At 39.3% G+C, this 26,861-nt stretch overlaps 2 protein-coding genes and 1 long non-coding RNA gene across 3 annotated transcripts; all 3 read right to left on the bottom strand.

The window, feature by feature from the left end:
- On the bottom strand, positions 1-5,336 carry si:dkeyp-72e1.6 (transmembrane protein 238-like). Its single transcript, XM_022208729.2, has 2 exons — positions 4,588-5,336; positions 1-254 (listed from the first exon to the last, which is right to left on the bottom strand). Exon 1 carries the CDS (start codon positions 5,114-5,116, stop codon positions 4,601-4,603), a length of 516 nt encoding a protein of 171 aa, XP_022064421.1. The 5' UTR covers positions 5,117-5,336; the 3' UTR covers positions 1-254; positions 4,588-4,600.
- Positions 5,337-7,160: 1,824 nt separating this feature from the next.
- Positions 7,161-14,616, bottom strand: gspt1l (G1 to S phase transition 1, like). Its single transcript, XM_051941488.1, is given in 13 exon segments — positions 7,161-7,862; positions 9,989-10,157; positions 10,483-10,572; positions 11,449-11,622; positions 12,761-12,841; positions 12,963-13,056; positions 13,154-13,233; positions 13,235-13,281; positions 13,284-13,294; positions 14,357-14,432; positions 14,435-14,483; positions 14,486-14,513; positions 14,612-14,616. Coding segments are annotated over 13 exon segments (957 nt in total). The 3' UTR covers positions 7,161-7,809.
- Positions 14,617-14,893: 277 nt separating this feature from the next.
- Positions 14,894-15,341, bottom strand: LOC127531597 (uncharacterized). The gene is made up of 2 exons (XR_007938733.1): positions 15,264-15,341; positions 14,894-14,965 (listed from the first exon to the last, which is right to left on the bottom strand). It is a non-coding gene; the product is annotated as an uncharacterized LOC127531597 (long non-coding RNA).
- Between the last annotated feature and the right edge of the window lie 11,520 nt (positions 15,342-26,861).

The raw sequence follows: 26,861 nt of genomic DNA, 5'->3' as shown, positions 1-26,861 counted from the left end.
TTCAAGTTCAACTTTTTATTAAATTATTCAAGTTGTGCAATACAAGTTCACACAGAAATCAATCAGATGGAGTTTCCAGCGGCACAATTTTTTTGCCGATAGAACAGTTCTCATAGAAAAAAAAATCTCAGCAATGATTTTAATAATCATTAAAACACAAACAGTCAACAAAAAAATACAGCAAAAAACAAAATAGTTTTGCAGGTCGGATCCTCCTCAGTCCCACGCTTCAAGGCTTCAAGAAACTAACATGTCTGTGGGGATAAATAGACATGAAACAGTCATTAGAGCTTGTGCAGAGAGTGACGATGCATTTTGTTTTTTTTTTAGTTGACTCTTGATCAGAAAGTCATTTCAAATCAGTGTGTGGATGGTGAGGTTTTCAGGTAAGTTTGAAGTAAGCCTGCTGTAACACCCATGAGGACATTTTAGTTTTTTTTTAGCATTTTGACTGTGCATATGGCTTACAATTTGGTAAAAGTGAACATTTTGCGGGAAATATTGACCTCAGCTGGACCTTAAAGACTAAAATGTCCCCACTGAACCCATTTAAATGGCTAGCTTTGATCAGATTCCCAACAGATTGTGTGATTTCTTCATATTTGGTCGACAGAGCGAGTCCATGCTTTATTTGTTTTTTTATTTCCTGCTGAATTATAGAGCGCTGCAGGCCAGTGATATTGTGTTTGTCTTCAACTTTGAAGATGTGTTTGTGTGTCTAGGGTGGAGGTCTGTACAGCTTAGGGAGTGCTGCTTATTTTATATTCCACCTGGAAAGATGAAGGAAAACTTCACAGCACAGAAAGCTCTGGAGCGACTCATACGGCCTGTTGACAAAGAGCAGGACAAGCTGAGGACGACTGTTCTTCAGACTTGAAAAACAAATGTCCTTGTTCAAAGGGATCTTATATTTTTGGTTTTCCTCGAGTAATATAAGGTAATAGGCCTATGATTGGAGTAATATGCAATAGTGGATGTTTCACTTACACAATAAGTTATATGTAAAATAGTTATTTTTAAGTTTTTGATGGGATTTTATTAAAAAAAATAATAGTAGTATTATGTAAAAAAACTGGAATTTAAAGGGTTGACATCCTGAAAATGAATAATTTGATAATAGAGAATTGTGATCAGAACTTACAACACACAGAAAGTTGACAATAATATTTTTTAATAGGATTTAATAATGTTTTATACAACATTTTTGTGTTTTTGACTTGGACATTTTTGTCCTCACAGGTCCTGAGTGTGAGATTTTATTAAAAATGTGACACTGCATGAAAATAAGAATTATCAGGATCAATGTTGGTGGTATTTCTTGAGATTGTAATAATCATAAAATAAAGTAAAAAATTATTTAAAAAATTTGAAGCATTTATCATATAAAAATAATTCCCTTTTTGTGTTTTTTAATTTAAAAAAAAATAGATCAAGAATTGCATCATATAAACAAAAGGGCATTTAATAGGGTGAAGTCCTGAAAATAAATGAGTATGTGGCAGTTATGATCAGGATTGATGTTGGTCAAAATAAATAACTCATTAAAAGTGGAAAATAATGTTTAACAATAAAATGGAAAGTTTTTTTGACGAGGCTTTTTTTCTCCCGAATGTGACTTTTCTTTAAAACCTTACAGTGCAACACATCCCAGACTATCAAAAACCTAATATATAACACTTACTATATTAAAATCTATTCATTTTATGACTTTTTTTTTGCAATTAAAACAACAATGACATCATAAAGAAACTGACATTTAAAGGGCACAATCCTGAAAATTAATTAATTTTTGTTAACTGTGATGAGAGCTGATGCAGAGGAAAAAAGTGTCATTAAATGAAAGAAATATTAACATTAAGGCATTTTTTTTCCGGACATTTGTCTTTAAGGCCCTAAATGTGAGTTATTTTCTAAAACCTTACAGTGAATAAAAATAACAGAGACTGGCATATAACGGGTTAAAGTCCTGAAAATGAATGAATATTCAGTAGTCATGGGTGATGTCGGTTAAAATACACCAGCCACTAAAAGTGAAACATAATATTAATATATAACTTCTTTTGGCATTGTTTTTGACGTAGACATTTGTGTCTGTAAAGACATTTGTGCAACATTTGAAAACGATGCCTAAGGGTTAAACAAAGGGTTTGTCTTTCTGTGAGCAGCCAACTGTAGGTTAATAATTATCCAGCGATAAGAGACTTTTACTGCCGTAGCCAGAGGTGGTTCTTTTAGTTCCGCATTTAAACTACATGATACCAAGAGAGTCATACTCGGAGAGGAAGCTGCCGTTCAGTGCAAAAGTGAAAAACAAATCCCAGTTTGCAGTATTCACTTTGGATTTTGAGAGTTTGCAGACAAAGTCCCAATAAATCTCAACTGTGTCCGTACCCCTAGAAGTACCACAAAAAGAAACAGCTGAGTAAAGAAACAAGAGTACAGACACAAATGCCTGATAATTCTAGAAAAAGTTGCATTCTGGTGAGAATGTTCATCGTGTTCATTTTGTTGCAAGGTACACAAATGAAACTATGATCTTTTTTTGTACAAATTTGTCCAAACTTTTGGCCTATAGTGCATTTATGTGTATAAGGAGATTAGAAAAGTAGCACAGGGTCATAAAACAATAAAACAACAGCGAAGTTCATTGTATCGTGTGTCCGATACTGAGTTACTGTTAAACATGATATAACATAATTAACTAAAGCAATGGTCAGAAAAGAAATCACATTTCTGTTTCACATCTCTTCATTTGAAGGGGTTTAATGGGTTTTCACCCTCCTAAATGACCCTTGTTTCATTAACTATAAAATGCTAGAACTATGGAAAGGATTATGAAGTTGTGACTCTTTCGAATCTTCTCAGCCATAAAACTAAGTCCTTCTTTTCTTTTGTTAACATTTATTCAGCAATTTCCTGGTAACTTCAATGTACACCCGAAGGTAAACTGAGGAAAATGGTGCATATCAATGGAAGCAATGCAGTAAATACATCCCAAAATCCATAGAATTCATACTGCTTTTTAAGAAAGGCATGGTGAACAGAAACTTGAAGTTGCTTCCAAACTTTTGACCTGTAGTGTATATGCACAAAAAAAGCTGAAACACACAATGAATGGACAGGTGATGTCTTTAGTAAAAGTAGGCAGAGTGAGGAGACCTTTGAAGCCATAAAGTCATATAGGAACATAAAATGTGCAGAGATGTAGGTGAAAGGTACACTTACAATAGCCCACATGAAAAACCTTAAAAAGTACTTTAGAACATTTTCTAAATGTTGTTGTGACAGGTAGATGTTTTCTAAGTTCGATTAGTGCATTAGGAAATGCAACCTTGTACAGGTGATGTGTGCAGTGTGTTAAATGTAGGCCTGATACCCTAAAGCAGGGGCGTCAAACTGGCCAACCAGAGGGTCCAATCCTGGCCCGCTGTATGACATTGCAAAGTGTAAAAATTACAGAGAAAACATCAACTGCAAAACTCTAAATTTAAAATAATTACTAGACTTTGACATGTGGTTTTGATCATAAAGTAAAATACTAAATTGTTCAGTTCCAGACATACCTGAGACTGAATGTTTTGTGCCTCTGTGATCTGTAGGTTGTAATGTGTAAATGATAAAGTGAGGAATAATATTGTTGAAATTGAACTTATTTTTCTAAAGAAACTTCAGCTTCTTCATAATGTTTGGTAAAAAAAGATTTTCAGAATGCACTTTTTTGCACTAAAACAAAGGAAAACATTTGGAGTTGGGATTATTTGCAGGCTATTATGCTATTATTTTACTGGTCCGGCCCATTTGGGATCAAACTGGGCTGTATGTGGACCCTGACCCTGTATGAGTGAATATGCACATCTATCAATTCCATGTTTCTTTCTCCACCCATCCTTCCTCACTCCTACAGCTCGAGCACACCAGCTCACCTACGATTCTGCTCGAGCACACTAAAACTACTCTCCACTGACAAGCTGTAATAATGGAATAATTCAGCCAAACATATGAAGAAATATCAGTTTGTTCAAAATGTTTTGTGAAAAGGTACTTCCTTAAATGTGAACATTGTCAGAATGTACTTTTTTTGCACTAAAACAAAGAGGGAAATTTGGACTTGTCCTTATTTATAGGTTAGTATTTTACTAAAAGACAAACAGGTTTTGGAACAGTTTCTACTCATGGTCCATCACACTCCTGAACCCCAAACACCTGTCGACCTGAATGCACAATGCCACTTTTTGCTGCTTTCAAGCAATTTCCTGACATATTTATTCTATTCTACTGGTACTTATTCCATTTCATTCACCAACCATATTGTATATATCTGGCCTCCTTTACAGATGTTGTCATTTTTAATATTGTTTTGTTTTTAGATGTATGTTGGATTTTATTATTTAATGCTGATATTTTATTTCTTATTGTTTGTTGTTGTGCACTGTCCAGCGGAAGCTATTTATATTTCTGTCATGTCATATGATGACAATGAAGCCATTCTAATTCTTCTTCTAATTCTTATTGTGCTGTATGTGGCCCTGAACTAAAATAATGTTGACACCCCTGGTCTAAAGTGAGTGTTGCAGCAGCAGGCCTCACCTGGCGGCCCTCGTCATGCAGGTGAAGTCTCTGTGGCTGTGTGCGGCATCTCTACATTACAGGAGACAGAAGCGTCCGGAGCGTGCGCTTGCGGGGCCATCGTTGCCATGCCAACCGCCACCTGCCCCGCGTGCGAGGCCCCCGGCGGCCCTCCAGCTGACCTCTGGGATGTGTGGCCGCCGGGGGGTCCTCCGTTCCGGCGGAGCGAACTCCTGATGCTGCTGGACACGCGGCCGGAGAAGCGACGGACGGAGCTGGTTAAGCGGCTCAGACCGCCCTTGTTTTTCTTCAGCAAGCCCACATCATCCTCTAGCTCCGCCGGGGGCACCTCGATGTTCCCCGAGTACCAGAACACCCACCAGATGAGGCTGAGGAAGATGACGATGGCGCCCGCGTAGATGAGCAGGTCGTAGAAGAAGACGTTGGCGAACACCCCGATGAGGAGCACGGCCAGTCCCACGACGTCAAAGGCCACCGCGAGCCAGAAGGAACACGCACAGCGACCCAAGCCCCGGTACACCCGCTCCATGTGCCCCGGAGAGACACCGAGGTCTCAACAGCAGCTGCGTGTTTACCGGTGAATGTGCGCAATAGGTGAGTTTGAGGACCGGTGCAGGTGAACCAGGTGAGACTCTCCGTCCCGCTCAGGTCGCCTTGTCGAGGCTTACCTCACACAGGAGGGGCGGAACCGAGCGAAGGAGGGGCGACCAGTGAACACCTGGCTGCCAGGTGACTGTGTTCTCTGGCTGCTTTTTATTGGTGTAATGTACAGTTACTGTAATGTCTTCCTGAGACCCAGCCCATTCATGTCTGTCCTCTCTACTGGACATTCGTTTTTGTTCTGTATCTTTTGACTCATTTAAGCTACCCTATTAGCCCTCATGTTGTCTTCATTTAAGGGCACCAAAAAATATTGTTTCCTTGTGTATTTTTTTTTTAATTCAGGAAAAAAAAATTCTGCAAATTTCAAAAAAATTTGCAAAATGTTTAGGAGGAAAATTCCAATCATTTCTTAAAAGTTTTCTATCTATCTATCTATAGAGATTATACATATAGGATAGATTTTTTGTAAATGTTCTCAAGAAACTTTTTTTTAAATTTTTTTCCACCAAAAAATATTGTTTCCTTGTCAATTTTATAAAAAAAAGTCAACAAAAAATGCCCAAATTTCTGAAAATTTGCGAAAACGTCAGGAAGAAAATTCCAATAATTCCTTAAAACTTTTTCCTTAAAAGTTTTATATTTAAATAAAAAAAATCCTCCAAATGACTTTGGATTGACATCCATATTAAACACCCAGCTACGAGAAGCTGAGTTCTGTTTTTGCTCCTCTATTTTTTCTATTGTCAGGATTCTTATTAATACTCACAATACAATGAAAAAAATACACAAAACTACATTGCACGTCTCCTCGTAATCAAGGTTTAAGACAACGTGAGGCCCAAAATGAAAAACATGCCCGTTTTTAAAGAAAAGTATATTTATATTTTTGAAACTGTGTTCTGCTTGAATTAGTCATCTAGCAATACTTTAGCTTTTTTAGTACATGTTATACCTGCTCAGTTATGAAAGTTAAATAAAACTAGCTTTTTTTGCAGTATGTTTTGTACTATTGTGACATTCAGCTTCTAAATCACCAGCTGACTTCTGCATCATCATTTTTGTTATTGTATGCCTAAAGAGAAAAAATTCCATGACAGCTGTAACAGTTTTTTTTTCATATTTCACCTCCATTATTGTTCAATATTGTAGATCATGGATCAATGGAATAATGAGAAATAAGAGTGACAATTTTAGGCCTTCATCTAATAATTGCTAAGACATTATCATTCAAATATGGCCTCAAATTTTAAGGTGTACAACATGCTGAAAGTGGCAATTTCTTTTTAAAGAAAAAGGATACATCAAGCTACAATTTCCTTTATTAAATACCAATATGAATTTCATGCTATGAAATTTTTAGGCAAATCAGAGGGGGGCGAGGAGAACGGGTTCTGAAAATGTTGATGATTTGAGATGGAATGAAAAGTTTGGAGCTATAGCATGGGGGAGGATCAGTCGTGATGTGATTATTGATTTTCTTCATCCAACTCAGTGTAAAGCCCCATCTCAAACACAGCTCCAACTAGATGGCTTAAAAAAATATATACATCGAAAACAAAGAATGGATGAAGAGAAGACAAACTGGCTGCCATGAAGCCTGATCTTTACCAACAGACTCAATCATTTTTAAGAAAGAAAAAGCCCTCAAAAGTCGGTTTCAAAAGTTGCTAAAATCTTTGTCCACGCCATTTTCATGTTTTTTTCATCTTAATTTCGCAACTCAAAGGCAAAGCATGGTCTGTTAAATGTAGATTACAGACGTCAGTTTCAACAAAAGTAGGCTGATTTACTTCTTCAGTCTGGCTCTTCCTCCTAAGCTGTGAAAACACCAAAAAAACCATGCATTTTTAAAGAGACATTGCAGGAAAACATCTGTACCTCGACCATTTTTAAAGCGAAAGCCGCATCATTTTCCACATTACCTGTGAAACACACGCCGTGACTAGCCTGTGCTCAGACAAAGACCACACTTTGTTTTCCCCAATTTATTATTTTATTGTCATAGTTGTTTGATTTAATAACATTTGAACACGCTCAAGCACGCTGCCAGAACGCCACATGAGAAACCAAAAACTGGGTAAAAGCAAAGGGAAACATGTACACCCAAGATAAACATTTGGTTTCAACTGGTTAAGTTCTTTCAAACGGTTTCTTTTGCAAGTTACTTCTGAAAATCATTTTTATACTCCAAGCAAAAAAAAAATCCTGGTCCACATCTGTTTACAGATATAACTTCTGCCTTTTGTCATTGTCATTTATGTAAGCAAGGAAAAAAAAATACTTGAAAAAGAAACAAAAATAAAAATCATGTAATGAGTAGACCATAGTAAGGAGGTGGGGGCAGGTGGAGGGAGGGCTAACCCAGAATGGCATAGCTGAGCTCTCAATATGAGAAAGCTGACTCGTGTGGACATCATCTTGGTTTGTCATTTGCTTAAAAACAGGTTTTCTTTTTCACATGAGTTTTTTTGTTTTTATTTTCTGAAGCTGATCTTCGGCACACAGAAGAGGGGCGTGACAGGGAGGTGCCGTCGCCGCTAATAACAGTGTGGGCGGGTTATGACCAAGAAGCTCCGCCTGTTCCTTCTCACCAGGACTTCCCAGAGAGTTCCGTCCTCTTCAGTCCCGCTCGGCGACCAGCTTCAGCACCTTGCCGATGGCGATGGTCTTACCTGAGAGGACAACAAAACAAACGTCACTTTTCTGGCTTTAGCCGAGTTTAGCGCTGAATCTGTTGGTGAGGTCAAAATGCTTCTGAATACCTTATCAAACCACACAGATTTACCATTTTGACAAGCTTCACAGCGCTCCATTTAGACGGTCGCCAGGTCGCCGCGAGCGCCGGGAATGACAGGAGGTTGATGACATCATACGAAGTGGCTGCCTCCATGAAGAAAACATGATACGCGGTTCAGCTCGATCGAGCAGATTTGGACGGTCGCCATTTGCAACTAAAAACATCACAAATGGCGACCTGATCAACACTGGCGATCTGGCGACCATCCAAATCTGCTCGATCGAGCTGAACCGTGTATCATGTTTTCTTCATGGAAGCAGCCACTTTGTATGATGCAATCAACCTCCTATCATTCCCGGCGCTTGCGGTGACCTGGTGACCGTCTAAATGGAGCGCTGGCTTTAGCACAACTTTAGGGTAATTTTACTACTTTGAATTTTAAGCTGTTATCTTGATCATGTCAAAGGCCGGTCATAAATACTAGAACTTGTTTTGTTTTTTTTCTCTCTTGGAACAATCTGGGCAAACCAGATCTAAATTATACTTGATAACACTTGAATAATTTGCATCTTAGCATTAATATTAAGACAAATTAAAATCCTGTTATGAAATTTCTACGTGTATCTCACCATATAATGCTGGCAGTGGAGTATCTTCTCATAACTGTGTAGAGGAGATTGTCTGGAACCTGGCATTATCAGAATATGGTAGTTTATGAATTTGAAGTTGGATAAAATATGTGCTTTGTACCTGATGAAATTAACCCTAATTTCATTCTCTGAAGTGTTGACATGCATGCAGAGGTGGTAAACAGGGCAGATGTTTGACTTATTCAACTTAAAAGTGTGCATGAAAATGGGTCAGAAAATAAGTTTGAGCCGTTTTCCTAATGTTATTACTTTGGTGTGTCTAAATATGTCCCCATCATTTCAGATTAGTTCCTCTTAGTTTATTGCATACCTGGAGCATCAGACAGCAAGAAGATCCACGAGTGTCTCCAAAGAGAGAGAACTACGTACAATTACGAAAGGAGCAACAGTAGTCACTTCATTCATTAGAATTTAACTATAAATTATGCTGGACACAGAAGGACTGATCAGGGTCTAACAGCAGGTCACACTTTATACTTTTGTTTACTTCAGACAGGTGAGCAGTTACAGACTTATCAACTGCAGGTAAAGATTTTGTACATTTCCCCGGTAAAGAACCAAGATGTGTCTTATATTTCGTTACATCCCAGCCGCCCCCAGGTTGAGTCCTGAGCTTTCAGTTTCACTAGTCTGTTACTGCATTATTCTGCACTATTCATCTCTATAGGGCTGAAACGATTCCTCGAGTTATTCAGTTTATTCCATTACTAAAATTCCTCGTGGCAAAATTCTGGTCGATTCTTCCTTTAATCCACTACGTACAAGACTCTAGGTCACTAACTGGTGGACCGTGGTTCGAGTCCGGACCCAGACTTCATCCCATACAGACCTGGACTAATAATTATCCCTTTAAGCTTCAGTCAATTCCAGCCATTTTCAGTACAAAAAAAATCGCTAATATTCTATTTGTAAATAAAAATATGACAAGAAATACAGGGAATATTGGACGTGTATCACGAGGTGCATTTCCTTGAAAAGGACCGATTTGTGGATTTTATACCGACTTCAAGACATGTTTTGGACAAAATATTTTACTGGCTTGTGTCGTCTGGATGTAAAAGGTTGGATTATGGCCGTTTTTTTGTGGAATATTTTCATCTGTGTGTAATAATGAACCCGGAAATGTGAGTCGCGCTGTGTACGTTGAAGCCGTGTATAGAGAACGGATGGATGAATATTCGTTGTTTGTCAGACAAATGTGTTTTTCTCACCCGTTGTGGTAATCACATCTGAAAGTGGTTTATACCGGCGGATTCGTGAGAATCTAAGCTTTCCATCGGTGTATAGTGTTTGTATAATCGCGTTTGCAGCCGTCGGACATTCTTTAAATTCCTATTCAAATTAGTAGGTGTACCGCCGGCGATACACTGAAGTTTAACGTGTTAAAGTGTTACACATGCCGGTAACCCACCTTCGTCCCGTAAGGTAAACCGTCCCATCTGAGGAAAATCTTTAAAGGTCTCGAGGCAAATGGTTCCTGCTGTGCGCAGACGGGCGATGCAGACCTGGTCCTGTTTGACAAATCGTGGTCGTGTCTTACTCTTCTCTCCCGATTTCTTGTCTACAAGACAGATTAAGGCCTGCGGGGAAAGTACAACAGAACGTCAGCACACACTGATGCAATGGAATGAAATAGCATCTGTAACCACTCTGTATATATTACATATGTATGATTACATTCCTGTTTTATCGTGGCTGTCAGCTGGGCAAGGCAAAATAAACGGATATTACACCAAAAGCATAACAAATAGTGCAGAGTATATAAAGCACATGACACTAAATGTGACCAGCTGACGTTTTTTAACAGCGTTGCCATTTTTCAATTAGTGCAAAACTGTGTTTCCTAATGAAGACATCCCATTTAAAAAGTCAACACCCAAAACAAATAAGACCATTTATTCTTACTGTAATTTGGACTTCTTCGATGCAGGTGTGAATGTGAAGGACTGCGTTATAACCTGGACAGATGATGGACTTGTGTTCAATGATGACAATCTATGGGGGGAAAGTTACAGTGATCAGGAGAAGGCACATCCAAACGACATTTCCTCACTTTAATGGGGCTCCCACTGCAAAATTCCTGATGTCTCCAATAGGAATGTCCGATATTGGCATAAAAATGTAATATCGGTCAACATCATTATCTTTTTTTGCCTATCATGAAAACTGCTAAAATAAAGCCTGGATTTCAACAGTTTTCAATATTGTACTGTATAGTTGCCACATTGTAACAGACTCAGAGGGAGGGAGAATGTGAACTGTTGCTTGAAACAACTAAAAAAAATAAACATATATATGGCATTTTTTTTCCCCCTAAGTTAAGTTGAAGTAGTTTTCTTATTTTGCACAATGTTTCCATTTGAAAGCCTTGCTGCAATTGACAAGCATGCAATGGGGCATCACACTAAAATTAGGCATAATGTGTTCTTTCCCAGGCAGGAGATATGTTGATGTCACCTAAAATCAGTCAAATAGCCCACATAAATCCGTTGATATCGGAACTTGAGAGTTAGACAGTATCGGCATATCTGTTATCGGCAAAAAAGCCCAATATCGGACACCCCTAGTCTGCTAGTATGTGCTTGCAGTTTGCTCAGCTGGACTCCACAGTTCTCTAAGCAGGACATGACCTCTCATGGCTTTCAGTCTGGTTGGACTATCTTTCTCAACCTGTCAAACCAGAGCCCACTTCACTGTATGCCTGCCAAGCAAGCCACTTTCATTCAGAAAAGTCTTTCCTTACTGCTAAAGCACGCAGATGTTGAGCTTTATCTGCTGAAGGAGGCAAGTTTTCTGAGCTCTCCTTAAATCTCAGTCTAAACATGTACCTGACCGTGTCCTTTACAGTGTGGAGTTGCCGTGTGAACTGACCTGGGCGTCAAAAGTACGTCCTGAATGACAGAGGTTTTCAGCATTACACAGGATGAAGCCTGGTAAGATCTCCTCCTCTCAGATGCCCTTCAGTCGCAGTTTGAGGTTTTCACCGGGCCCAGCGTCGTCCGTCTCCACAATCGTCTGAGAGAAGACTCACCCCTCCACCACATGCTGCTCGACAGGAGAGGAGGACAGAAACATGGAATGAGAAGACACACCCAGCTGACAGTGTAGAATAGAAACAACGCCAGAAAGACAGAGCAGTAGTTAAAATAAGCAACGGCAAGTCAAAATTTAAACTCTACGAATGGTAACCTACCAGTGTGCGTACACATTATCCAGGCTAGAACAAGCAGAGGGTAATTCATGGTTTCTGTATTCTTGTGTATCAAAAGGTTAGTGGACTGATCCCTTGCCCCTCCATACCAAGTGTCTGTGGCCTGCTCCTAATGGCAGTTGCCACTGATGTCATTGGTGTGTGAATGTGTGTTTGTGGGTGAATGTGAAACACGCCGGCAAAGGACTTTTTAGAACAACTAAGGTAGAACAATTCCATCCCAAAGACAGAAAACCACTCTGGGCTCCCACGATGGTTTTCTGAAACACTGCGACTTTTCACTTTTTACAGGATATAGCAGCTTGTTACTGCAGCACAACGTCAGTGTGATTATTCCTGAGGTGTGTCAAGCACAGTGAGCCTACACAGGACTTCCAGAGAATTAAAATGACTGTTTTGGACACTGTTGATGGAAGCATGTACGACCACCTCCAAAGCACAGCTCTGGCTACTTCAACTGCAATGCTTCTAAGGATGAATTTCAAAGGTGTGGACGACAGAAACATATTCTTGTACAGTCTGTCCTTACAACTAATTGTTCCTGAGCACCATTTATTCCCTGAACATGTGCAGTTTGTGCCTTTACAGTGTGGCCACAGACTTGGGGCGCACACAGGCGACAGAGAGAGGCAGAGGTGGAAGATGACATTTATTATTATGAAACATATTCTGAAATTCTACATTTCTCACACATTAAATGCTGTGTTTCTTGAATAGAACATTTGCTTCTCATGGATGACTGTGTGGAGACCTGCTTAGGCAAAAATAACTCTTGGTATGTTTAAAAAAAGAAGGCCTACCTGAGGTGTTACACTGAATAGTGAATGTTAAGGATCTGCTTCACTGAAGTTGTCAGCTATTGAGTTTAAACTCACTACACTTCATTTTATATGAACCACCCCATGATGCAGTGTCAAAACCTGCATTTTTTTATAAATACAATATTAACAACCAGCTGATGGGAGATCTTACCCTGTTCGGCATCATGACCAGCTGCTGTGCTTTACTGATAGAGCCCGACTCCAGTTTGCCCAGAACCACAGTTCCCATGTCCTAGTAACGAGACAGATGTGTTACACAGCAGGTCAACTGTGTTTGAATTAATCCAAGATATCCTGTCATGGTTACACAAGTAAGAATGAAGTAGACTGTAAAAATCCCAACAGATTCTCACCTTGTATTTGTCTACAATGGGCAATCTGACAGGGCCATCGCTTGATCTGTTGAAATTTGGCAAACTGTCCAAGTGTGGAATGAATGGTAGACCTCTGTAATTACATGAAACAGGGGCAGACATTAGTGAGGATAGATAGAACAGAAAAACAACTCCCCATACTGACATTAAAGAATAGCTGGAAGACTTACGTATACCAAGAGCACATGTCAGTGGGCTCCTTCAGGTTGGCTCCTGTCAGCCCGGAGCACGGCATGAAGTGAATGTCTTTCCTTCGGGTTGAAGCCCACCTTCTTCAAAAATGGCACCAGTTTCTCTTACACTCTTCATACCTAAGGGTTAAGGCAACAGGAAGAGGGTAACATCTTCACACTGACATGTAGCCAGGCAGATTTAAACACACAACATGACAGCAGCACATCGAACATCTATCAGGTAGATTGAAGCAGAACTAACCCAAAGAGAATTCAACTTATGTAGGGCACAAGCAACTACCAACTTTGCTATCCAGAAAACCAAGTAATATAGAAAATGAGACGCACATGTAAATGCAGTATCTCAGTAACCAGATCTCATACCTCTGAACCACAATATCCTACTTCCTGACATTGTGTGTGTGTCTGTGTACTAGCAGCCCTTTAGGTTTCCGTACAGATCCCTGCTGTGCAAATATGTTGTGATACTGAAAGCAGCGTGACGGGAGGCTGTGGCTCAGGTGTTCAGAGCAGGTTGTCCACCGTCTACTTCAATGTCCACATACTTGAGTTCATATATGGCTGCAAGCTGTGCAGCCAAAGCACGAAAACAGGCTGCTAATAGAAAGCTGAAAACACCACAGCATGGAATGTACTTTATATGTTTGTCTCCATTTCCTTCCATTCTTCATTGATGTTGCTTATCTGTTGCATGACGTATCTTGGTGTGTTTTGGAAAATGGTGCTGTCAGAAACGTTGATGCAAAGTGTGAAATCTCTCTTTCGTCACAGGAAGCTTTCCCTGTGTCGAGAGCTTGTTAGGCACTTAAGCAGATTAAAAAAAATCATCTGAAACAGAGTCCTGCAGATAATAAACCAAAGTCTGGGTTTTTATCATCAGATTTCTTCTATACTGTCATTTGCTTACAGGATTCGTAGAAGCTGACAACTAACTAATTATACTCAAACACACTGCAGCAGCACACTAGTACTCTGGATATTATTTTATGTGCATGGTGGGAGAACAGAAGAGGCCAGTATGATGCAAAGTTCCTCCTCATGTAAATTGCTTCACTGTTCAGTTGGAACATCATGACACGTCTGCATGATTTTTTTTATTTAGATGTTGGCATTGTTGACATAAGTGTGACTTTTGAGCTGTGGTTCAGTGTTTCAGCACGAGATAAACCGTCTGCCTACCTTTCCAGGCTCCAGTTGACTGTCGGATCATCCATTTTATTCACCAGAACTATCAGGTGCTTGACACCAGCTGTTTGGCCAACATGGCATGCTCGCGCGTCTGTCCGCCCTTCTCAAAGCCAGTTTTCAAAACTCGCCTTTCCTGGCAGAGATCAACCTAAGAGACAACACATGCATTGATTTAGCAGTGTGGTCTACATGTGCAACTGAGCATTAAGGTTCCTCAATTGCAACAAAAAAAACAACTGGCTTTACTGCATTTCACCTTGGCAGTAATTTGCAATAGGCTTGCTTTAAGACACTGTGTGTTTCTGATTTCAATTCCTGAAGCTTTTTAGTTTCAGAATAACAGGTAGAAAAATGCTTAATGGTTAGTTTTCTCTTTGCCTCAACTGTTCAACAACAACTGGTCATTTTCTTTACTTACCAGGACAGCCAGGTCTGCTTGTGATGCACCTCCAATCATGTTGGGCACAAAGCTTTTGTGACCTGGAGCATCTAGGATGGTAAAGTGCTTTTTGTCTGTCTCGAAGTATGGCTCGGCCCACCTCTACCGTCTTGCCTTTGTCCCTCTCCTCTTGGTTGGTGTCCAAAGCCCAGGACAGATACCTGAAAACAGAAAATGGTGGCATGTTGCTTGTTGTTATTGTTGATACTTGCAGTTTCTACAGGTTGGTACAACAGATCAATACAGATATGTACATTATGATCAAAGCTCATATTGGCCTAGCTGAAAACACAGCTGCATGCGTTTCCTGATCAGAATTAACATAATACTACATAACACTCACACCTGATAATGTCAGAAACCGCACATTACCAATGTAGTCAGGAAACAGCTTTTTCAATGTTCTTGATTGAAATAAAACACGCAAGTTTGTTCAGATACAACAATGTGCAAACTCACCAGGTTTCTCGGTTCTTTTCCTTTGCTTCTCTCTCGTACTTTTCTAAGGTCCTCTTGTCTACCATTCCTGTTAGGTACCTATTGGAGGGAAAGGGGGCAACAGAGCAATACGCCACGTCAATGGCCTGATGTGATGAATGTAACCTGACACATTAGAGGCAAAAGCAGAGAGAGAGTAAGAGAAAAAGTCGTACTCACATGATTTGTCCACCGATGGTAGACTTCCCAGCATCTGGAAAAGCAGCAAAAGGAGTAGGTTTTAGATCAAACAAAATCTTAGCCATTACTTGTGCTTTAGCCTGGGAGGTGGCTGGTGAAGTTTCAGAGAGGCCAGGCAGAAAGAAATGTTCACTATGAAACTAGTGCCAAATGCATAATTGATGTCAAATCTCTACTTCACTTCACCAATTCAGTGAGAAGTAGAAGTACAATAACTGCAGCCCCGTCTGCTCCTCACTGAATGCAACAGGCTGTTATGGTGTGCAACTTAAAATACCATGTTAACAACTTAACACAGTCTGCATCCCCTTTCAGATGTGGAATACACAGCTGGCTTCATTAATCTGTTTAGGTGACAGCATTTTGTCATTCAGACATGGATCACTTTCATGCTCACTTGGACAAGTCACTCAGACATGCCCATAACAGCAGGCACACGTCCATTAATGTCGCTTTAGGAGAAAGTTCTAACTGTCACATTTGAAGTGTGTAATGGAAACAGCCAATTTGAAGAAAAAAAAAAAAACATCCCCCATTTCTCTTGCTTGAGGTGGTTTTTGACGTGGAAAAAGAAATTGTTAATGCCCTTTTGTGAGAGTTTTTCCAAATAGGTTCTGATGTAGTTCAACTCACAGGATCGACCAGTCAACCAGTATCAGTCATGTGAAAAATAATTTGCCCAATTAAGAAAATTGGTGAAGATTTCTATCCACATGTCTCGCACAGATTTATTTTTTCCTTCTCTTTGTGATTTTTTTTAGCAGCTGACAAACAACTGGCTTTGTTTTTTTGCCTTCTTTTCCCCCTCCTCTCTGTTTAGGGCTGTCTATACCGTCACCTTCAGACGACAGCTTCTGAAGCCTAATTTGCATCTGTATAATTTTTCACAACTTTTTATAAGTTTGCTTCAAATTTGCTCGATAATGTGTATGAAAACACTGGACAAACATGATTGTACCACATTCATGAGGCTGGACAGCACACAAAGCATGACGTCAGTTTTCTTCCCACTAGGCTGCAACTTTTAACATTAAACACGAATGGTGCACTATTATGCATATTACACGCACAAGAACAGATGCTTTGGTACGAAGTTAAGGGGCAAAAATCTAAAAGTAGGACAATCTCTTTGATATCTAATGTAAATGTACTGGTGATGCTGTCGTTCTGGAGATAAGGGACAGTAACAAACAACGTGTGGAATGTAGCAGCAACGTCGGTGCAGGGACAAGTCAATTGTAATTTGTGGTTAAAAAAAAAATTTGTCTCGAGTATGGAGACATTTAAAGTTCAAGTTATGGACAATCCAAAGCCTGAATACAAACAGTGGTCTATGTTGGGACAACTCACAACTAGGAATGGTAGTAAGTAATTGTTAATCCATGAATAGCTGTTACTAATTTAATCGACGTATTGTAGGTTCACTATAGCACCTTATTGCACCACCAGACATCTTAGTGTAAAACTGAGCTATGGGTGTGTTTACCACCTGTTAAGGGTGACAAAACAAATTTAAATTTCCTGCTGTCTAACTGCGGTAAACCTTTTAATAAACTCTGCAGCATCAAGCTGTCAGAGAAGTGTCTGGTTGCTTTCCATTAAGTGAGGGTCATTGTGACACTAAAGTAGGATTTTCAAGCACTAACACAACCAGGAAATGAGTATCTGTCAGTAGAGAGCAGCTGTAGCTTCTTAAAGCTGCTAATATTCACAAGCAGCAGGACTGCATGCTTCTAACAGCCTTAAAACCAAAGTGAAGATGTGTGCTGGTGATGCTCTGCTTCAAATAGAAATGCACTTAAGAGGTGGCAGGAACTACAGACAGATTTTCTGGACTGATAAAGCTGCAGTGACATAGTGACAGAATTTACAGACATCTGTAGTAACTGAGCAGCTGCACTAATGTTACCTACAGTCATCAAGTCCCTAGATCACGCAGACCAGGTGAGAGGATTATTTTGAAAACAATTCTGATAACTGTTGCCAAGAGAAAACAACGCTACAGATAATTTACTGAGGAAGACTGCAGCTTGTTTGTTGAGTAACACTTCACTTATAATCGAGGTAACTTGGTGTTTACTTTACATTCAATGAGGTGATCATTTATTTTCTGTCTCTGATTTATTACAGAGTCCAGAGAAGCGTCAGATTTTTATTCCAGTAGCCTCCATGTGTATAAATGTTCCGCCATCTCCCGTTTACCTCTGCAAAGGACAAATTGTCATTGGTATAAAAGATACAAACAAGCCAGCACACATCCCCCCCTCAATGGTACAAAAATGAAAAAGTGCAGGAAGACAACTTAAATTGCTACTGTAAAAATAACTTCTATGTTTTATGCATCAAATTGCTTGTATTTAATATTTTAATGTCCGTCTGTTTTTGTTTAACGTGACATTTGCTGCCGCCTCTCTTGGCCAGGTCACCCTTTGAAAGAGATCTCCATCTCAATGGGTTTTTTATCTGGTTCAATAAAAGTTAACCCTCCTGCTGTCTTTATTTAGAGGCACCAAAAAATATTGTTGTCTTGTCTGAAAATTCAACAAAAAATTCCCCCAAATTTCTGAAAATTTGAAAAACCTTCAGTACGAAAGTTCCAATAATTCCTCAAAAATTTCCCTTAAAAGTTTTATCTAAAAAAAAAAAACTAATTTGGCAAGAAAACTCTTGTTAATATTTAAAAAAAAAAAATGAGTAAAAATCTTCCAAAAAAAAATAATCCAATCTAAAGTGATGACATATATATCAGTAAAATTTCTAATATTTTCTTTAAGAACATTGACAAAAAAATCAACCAAATCCAGCGAAATTTGCTCGATTTTGGTTGATTTTTTGCAAATGTTCTTAAGAAACATTAACGTTGTTTTTTTTCCACCAAAAAATGTTCAAAGATTTCCCAAAAACATTGGAAATGTGGACATCAGAAGTTTCACTGTGAAAATCAGTTTTTTTCTTCCCCCAATTTTCAAACTTTAAAACGGGTCAATTTTGACCCGAAGGACGACACCAGGGTTAAATAATGAAAAAAAACATTATGTACTCCATAATGACCATGGGAGACTAGTATATTAATGGTACTCCTACTCTGACCAATACCGCTCCAGTATTTTAATGGTAATCTTATCAGTTAATTAGTAAATTAATAAAGTTAACATTGCTTTACCTTGCGCTCTCCTTTTTAAATTTCATTTCTATTGATGCTCTGACCATTTCAGACTGCATTTGGAAACACACCCATAGCTAAATAATCAGCTAGTTCCTTTCAATCATTAACCAATGTTTGTATAATTCAGTTAGCTTCATGTGTGGGCTTCTGGCTGGTGGCATACATATTATATCTAGGTTAACAAGAGACGACCCATTAGCTAGGAGTCAAACTGTGCATTTCCCTGCCTCTATGTGATGAGCCTCTATTGGTCGTCTTGCGTCTCCACTCAGAATACTTGCTGCATTGTCGACATTGAGTCTGCTAAAGTGCATCCACACAACTACAATAACACAACAGGTGTTTGGGCTTACCTACGTGCCCGATGAACACAACGTTGATGTGTTCCTTTTGGGGGCGTCCGGTTGTACGGGTGGAACTTTGGGCACTGGCATTTCTTCTTCCTCCTCCATCATCTCAGAGGCCGTCTCCTCCACGGCTGCAGCCACCGCTGGTCCCCGGTCCGCGCAGGACCCGCCTCCTGGCTCCTCCTCACTCGGTTCGGCCTCTTTCTGGTCCCATGGCTCCTCTGTGGTCATCTCTGTGTCACCGTTCTCCAGAGGAACTGCATATATACACAAATGCAGCACACGTCTTTCTTACTTTTTGATCACTAAACATGGTTATATCAGCATGTTTTTTGAGAGAAAAAACTATGGCAAACATCAAATGTATTACAAACTGTAGTGTCAATACACCACTGTGAGTTCTGCTCTCAGGTGAGACGGCCATCACTGGTATACTTTCTTAAACAAGGCAATACTTGGACTACTGCCCGCCTACATTTGTTCTCCAACTGCACAGAAAAGTTCTCATCTTCACTCACTCCATTCATAAGCTCATTTGTTGCTTTTTGTTCCATATTTTCGTACTGAACTGGGTAAAAAAGGCTTTTGTTTACTCTGCACCTTTGGCATGGAATATGTTGCAGAAAGACTGGAAATGAACCGAGTTCATCTCATTGAGTGCTTTTAAATCTAAACTGAGTTCTTGAGGGCGATTCAACAATATGCACTTGTTTTTCATAACGTGCTTGTAAATTTTGTTTGTATTTATAACAACTTATCAAAGATTTTTTACATTTATTTGCAAACTTTATAAGCTGTCTGTCACAGATTACCTTATTTATTGTAAACTGGAGTGTTCAAGTTCTTGCTGGAAAAAGTAAGGAAAGAAGCTAACAACAAAGGCAATATGCAAAAAGCAAAGAATGTATTACTAGAGAGGATTTGTTAGAAGCAATATTAAAGAAATTTGCATTACATACCTACAGTCTATTTGCTCTCCTACCGTTTCATGCAATTGAAGTTACGGTATTTTATTTTCTATTTTTATCTAGCAGTGTCAAAACCAGCGGTACGTACATCAGTTAGCCACTGAACTTGCTAAGGTGCATCTACACATTCTGACAATACTGTTCTAATCAACACAGTTCGACGTTTTAATACATAACTGCCACTCTCCATCTCCTGCAGCATGGAGGTGGAGACAGCGTGGATCCAACAATAAATACTATCTTGAAGTTTGAAGGTAATGTTTAATGTATGTGTGCCAATAGTTGACAAAGTTTGTTGACTTCTGGAAACATCACACCAAGACAGAGCTGTAGCATAAACATACTGGGACACTGAATAGCCTCGAGCAGTGTGGTAAAGTGAGCCATTGATGGCTAAAACCTGGTCCAGCCTGTTACTGTTTCAATTTTGGAATTCTCCGCATTCACTTATGGATGCTGGAAATGGTTAAAAACGGATGTTAAAGACAAGTGAAGGATGAAAACAGTTTATGTACACAGTGAAATGATTATTATTCTTAACATCACACTGAAAAATTCTTCAATAAATCTTATGAGAATGTATTTTATTTTGATCACTGTTTGCTTTAATAAAACTGCTTGTGACATCTTTTATGTGGCTCTTACGAAATGTTGAACCCACTAAGTAGAAAATAATGAGCGAACCCATGAATGTCCATTAAGTCTTAAAAATACAAGATATAATTTATGGTCCGTGTTGCCCAGCCCTACCGTCACATAGCTATTACATGGGTAGTGTAGAGAAACCACAGCATGTAGTGATTTTAAAACGGTGCCACAAAAGCATAAACATTAATTGGGATTCAGAGGAAAGCCACCACAGCACTGGGATACTGTTAGATCTGTTTTTAACAGACCAGCAATGAACATTTAGCACAAATAGACGGGGCAAAACATGAAATCGTGATCGTGCTCTGACATAACAGGTCCTGGTCAAGTGTATAATCACTTAGCGGTAAGACTGTCAAGTATTTTTTAACTCTAGTAAATCGGGATCTACTTGACAACAAACTTCTCCAGCCTTGCGTTCATCGAGTAAATGTAATCTTTTCATATCTGGAAAACAATACACAGTGCTTGTGATTTACAAACAGGCTTCTTCTTAGAGTGTTCACCAACAGCATTTTACTATCCATGACATAAATACTCCTGATTTGACAGGACCATAACAGCAACCTCTGACTGAAATTTAGTATCAAGTGTTTGGGTGCTTGCTCAGTGACTTGGGTATCTTTTATACTTGTTCTATTTTCAATTTAACATATTTATACGTATCTAAAAATTCTGAATATACAGATGTGTGCATATTCCTGGGAATTCCTATTAAGTGTGGCAAGACTGTCGTCAACCATTGTAATCAGTGTAAATTTTGCATTGTTTCTAAGTCCTTTTTCACTCAGAAACACAATTCTGAGTTATATCCATTTACCTGTCTTTCATTTTCATAATAATATATAATTGTGTAAAATGGTAGTTAAAAGTAGGTGACTGTCAGTATAGGTGCTTGAATGAAACTGCTGCAGCAACACTGTTAATCAAACAAAAGCTTAGCTAAAAGCCACAAAAATCTATACGGCATGCCGACATGTGCTCTTAATTTCGCCCAAATTTTGTTGGTGTCAAACCCGTCTACCCTCCCCTTATTTGACGATATCAGGAGCATTAGTGTCACTCATTTAAGTCACAGTAAAAATGCATTACAAGCTGCCACATTTGAAAGAAATGTGACGAATACTGTTGACATACTGTACAAGACGTGAGACGTGCTACAGCAAGCTAAGTCTTGGGAGAGTCAGGGGAGGAATAACACTGATTTCAGTGGAAGCATAACTAGCTCAAAATGTGTTCTCTGTAAGGGCAAAAAATTAACAGAGCTCGATGCTACGCCAAACCATGAAGGGAATGTAGATATGTTTAAAGTGGCCAGTAATCATACGGCATGATATATGCACTCCTCTCTTGTAGAAAACCCCTGTGTATATATATACAGGTAAAGTGCATAACATTTCAATAAATATAAAGATTTTATATTGTTCTTCATCTGTTCTAGCAAATTTATGCAATCGCCTCAGTATTGGACATTAGCCATCCATCCTTTTGACTTGGCTCTGCTTTCTGCCTCGTTGTTGCGTACGCATTTCTGTGACATAACAGCTGAGAATCTTTTGCATTAAAACTGTGTACAGATTTCAAGCAAATATTTAGGGAATGTTACACTTTAAATGGTTACATGCCTGTTTTGTCTCTGAACTAGCAACAGTCAAGACGTTTTATAACTTGGACAAAGTAGCTGCTTTTTTTCTAATAATGGAATATAGTTTGCACACAAATGTAAAACACAAACTAAATCCATTTAACACATGCTTGTACTGGCAGAACAACAACAATAAAGGATAGGATACTGGATATAAACCGTTTCCCCCCCGTTCACTGAAAACCTGCAGGCACAAGAACAGCTTTTACCTCACTGCCATCACCTTAATAAACAGCAGAGCCATTCCTCCACACCTGTACAATATACCAATGGATATGGACATTACTTTTTGTACTAAGAACAGCATTCTCTGTTTTTTGCACTGTATCACATCTAGCAATTATCATTTTGCACTACTGCGCTTATATATTCCTTTCTGGCTTGTAAATATCTGCATATATTGTGTTATGTTTATTTTTATTACTACCACTTTTCCCCTCTTCTTCTTTCTACATATATTTTTTCTCTTTTCATATTCCTAGGGTGACACCAACAGCCGAAACCAGATTCTTTGCACGCTGTGTACATACTTGGCCATTAAAGCTGATTCTGATTGGAGAGCAGCTGCGTGTACGGTTGGGCTTTATGCTGAAGTTTATGTTTGTTATTGTGTACTGTTAGCATTTCTATCTATCCATTACATATAATGCAGCTACATCTAAAATACCTCACGGCAAGAAGCATAGGCATAGTTCTAAACAATCATACTGTCACCAAGAATCACAACCAAGACAAATTTCTTGTATGTGTGAACTTACTGGTCAATAAGGACATTCCTGATTGGGGTATCTGTTGTGCACAACTCAAATGAATTGTGGGTTCACTGCAAGCCTCTTTAAAGACGCTCCTGTACATTATGTGGTGTTATCTCTCTCAGAAATACAGTCATCTGTGTTTACAGTGATAATGACATGGTCATGTTGCGGTAGATGTAGAAATCAACACCGCTGGAAGGCTACAGACGGGGCGAATTGAACTTCTGTAACTGGGTCTCGGTAACTCATGTCACCATAGGCTTTGTTAATCCTGTGCGCTCAGTGTGAGTCTGCACACACATGAGAACAATGAGGTGAACAGTAACTGAATGTATGCGACACATGGCAGAGGTAACTAAACACAGATTCATACATACCAGTGCTGTCTGCCACCTCCATGGTAGATATTTTTTCAACAGCAACTGAAAGAGAAGCAATAGTTAGGGTAGGTTCATTTAAGTTCAGTCAGGCTGTTCCACTACCTCCTTGCTGGATTTAAATAAGAGAATAGGAATATGTAAGAATGACTGTGGCTACAATAAACAAATACTTGTGTTTCCAATATGCCTTCAGTGTCCTTCTTGTACTGGGGTTTCCAATACTTTTTCATCTCAAGCATCTCCTTACTTTGGAGCACACCCTTTCATTTGGCATCAAACAACGGCATATTGAATAAAATGAGCACAGTATCCGTGAAGCAGATCAACTTCAGTGGATATAAAGACACGCTAATGTAAAATAAAAACGGTGTCGTGGTTTTCTGGTGACAAAGCTTGATTCATCGTGTCGCACCAAACACTCACGTTTTCACTAATTTCTTTCCAGTGACGAGTTTAGCCTCCGTGGTCATGTGAAGTTGAGTTGTTACACAACTACAACAGGGGCGTTATGCCAAAACAGTTTACTTGTCTCCATTTACTTTCAAGAGTGAGCAATTTCTTGGTTAAACCAAACACTGAGAGACACCGGCGCTCAACTGTGAAACCACACCAGCTAACGAACATGCTAGCTAGCTAGCTAGCTAGTTGTCTACCACCGGTTGGATGGAACAAGCTAATGCCGGTTGAGTTGAGGACTTTTCAGACATTTCCGACAGTGCTCAACAAGTCAAAAGGCAGATGTACTGTTGGTTATCTAAGCAGCATGAAAAAGACAGATGCGTCGTACACAGAGTCAGGCATATCAACATAATTACTAACAGCCCAAACAGCAGGGCAGCTAGCTAGTTTGTCGCGCTTCAAGGAACGCGTGTCAGTACAGTGGCTAGTGAGCTAGCAGCCACCCAGCCCAGGCTACTGTAGGCTGCTAGCTAACGTAGCTTCCCAACGTGACAGTGAACTCACCAGCAGCATCGAGATTTTCCGAGTGTGCTTTTATGGCAAAAGCCGGAACAAATTCGGCGGCGTTTACGTTGGGCACAAACGGCTTAGCATTCACGTTTAGGCTTGTGAATGCTGGTTCAAGTTGTCCGTCGATCGTGGCCTCCACATCGTCCTCTTGTTCCCAGGAATCAGGGGCAGTATCTCTCGGGTCCATCGTGGGTCTTGGATTTTCACTACTGTGAAATCTGAGCTACGCAGTTCTTGGTCCACGCAGGTTTCCGACCAAAACCTGACGTTTCGGTCGCCACTTGGAGTGATCGAGAGCGTCCCAACTCGAAGTGTGATGTTTTCTCCCCGACTCAGGTGAAACACGGCAGCCGGTCTCTCTCAGTCCAGACGCTCAGAGGATATTCGACTCAGCACTCCCAGAGACGGTCCGCGTGAGCTAATGCGTCCCTCGGTCGACGTGCTACTCGCAGTGGCCTCTGGGAAATGTAGTCTTCTTCAAAAGCGGAAAACGTTCACTTCAGAAGACCCTTTTAAGGCAAAAAAACGACATGTCCCAAAGAGCACGGAGAGACAGTTTACGTCAATAGTTTCTGACCTTTTCAAAACCGCAGATTCGAGTCAACTTTTGGCTGAAGTAAAAAATAACGTTTTTATATTTTGTCAATCCAACCCAATTCACCCACTTACAGAAACTGTATATATATATATATATATATATATATATATATATATATATATTAGTTTTGTAAGTCTTTATACGTTAGCACAACTGAAAATCTTACATATAGCTACATTAAAAATGTATTCAACTGTTTAATATACAGTAGTTCAATGCAGACGCCTATTTTATGAAAATGTTTTATTCTTGTTTTGTCTTATCTTTTGATATTATCTGCTGGTTAAGGTCTCCTACCCTGAAAACCCAAAAAATCTCTCAGAACTTTACAAAGACAGAGCTTTTAAAAATAAAGACCTTTTTTGTCAAAAACACAGTTAAACATAGTATTACGCACAATGAAATGTATTGAGCATCTGTTCCAGACTAAAACAATAATAAGAAAAATAAAAACACAAGATCACTATCGTTCAAAAGTTTGTGGTCCCTTAAAAATGTCCTTATTTTTGAAAGAACAGCAGTTTTCAATGAAGATACATTAAATTAATCAGAAACAAAGTCTAGACATTGTTAATGTGGTAAATAACTATTCTAGCTGGAAACAGCTGATTTTTAATGGAATATCTACATAGAGGTACAGAGGAACATTTCCAGCAACCATCACTCCTGTGTTCTCATGCTACATTGTGTTAGCTACTGGTGTTGAAAGGCTAATTTATGATCTAAAACCATTGTGCAATTACGTTAGCACATGAATAAAAGTGTTTTAATGGAAAACATGAAGTTGCCTGGCTGACCTCCAACTTTTGAATGGTCGTACATATATACTACATACTGACTGACTGGGCCTTTACTATATATAAAGGCCAAGTAAGTCAGTCCTTCCGGATGCAGATGTGTGTGTAGGTGCAGGACCAATTAAGTTTTTTTTGTGGTCTTTTGCTGACTTTATTGGACAAGTTAGTAGAGAAGCAGACCCAGGCCACTGCATCTGGGACTATAGCCTTTGTTTATGGGTCAACCAGTTAAGCTATCTGGGCCCCTTTAGCACTATATGATTTCATATAACTTGATTTTGCTCTTATTCAATTTCATTTTATCACATTTCTTTTTTTTTAAATTGGTGCTGATTTTATTTTTACTTTTTTAATCTATTTTATTTCTATTGTCACATTTTTAGTCTGTTGTCTGGTTTATGGTGCGGTGAAGTTGTCAAATTTCTGCTGTCTGCAAGACAAATTGCCCTTTGGGGATAATAAAGATTACCTCATTATTACCTGACAATTTAACTTTTCAAGTGAAACAGAGTGAACAGGAATGGATGCAGCCACTGTAATGTTACCCATTTTTTCTGTATTCATCATTACAAAAGTAACTGCAAAAAAAATAATGTAAAAATGTATCTTAAAAGAGCATTTCCTATTTCCGTGACAGAAGTATTGAACAAATACTGACCAAACTGTCAAAAATTAACTCTGTTTACGAGACTATCCCTCACTTTGTGATTTCATTGTCAACCCAGATTCTTCCTCGTCTGACCCACAGAAAACCTACCCAGGAATTAGTCTGGTTCTTAAACCCTGTTAGCATTTACAACACAATCTTCATTCCAGATGTGGAGGACCATATACAGCACCTAACCTTTGTTCTAAACCCACCAGCGACCGAAAAGTTAGTCTGGAGTATCCGTATCGGCAATAGTGATCCTGTATTTACTTGGTATCTGACTGATACCAAATCTTGCAGCATCACACACCACTAATACAAAGCAAACCCACCATATGACTGCAGAGGAGCTGCAGGCTGCTGACACAAGGGTGAAGGTGCGCTGTCCTACTTTGCAGCTTTGATGCACAAACAGGTGTCTACACAAGGACTCATCTCAAGGAAACTTTACAATCCT

This window comes from Acanthochromis polyacanthus, chromosome 21 (genome assembly GCF_021347895.1).
Source record: "Acanthochromis polyacanthus isolate Apoly-LR-REF ecotype Palm Island chromosome 21, KAUST_Apoly_ChrSc, whole genome shotgun sequence".
Lineage (NCBI taxonomy): Eukaryota > Metazoa > Chordata > Actinopteri > Pomacentridae > Acanthochromis > Acanthochromis polyacanthus.
This window is presented reverse-complemented; position numbering and strand designations above follow the sequence as displayed.

What these genes read in the sequence shown, in the direction of transcription:
- si:dkeyp-72e1.6 (XM_022208729.2), bottom strand. Translation starts at nt 5,116, where the DNA reads ATGGAGCGGGTGTACCGGGGCTTGGGTCGCTGTGCGTGTTCCTTCTGG.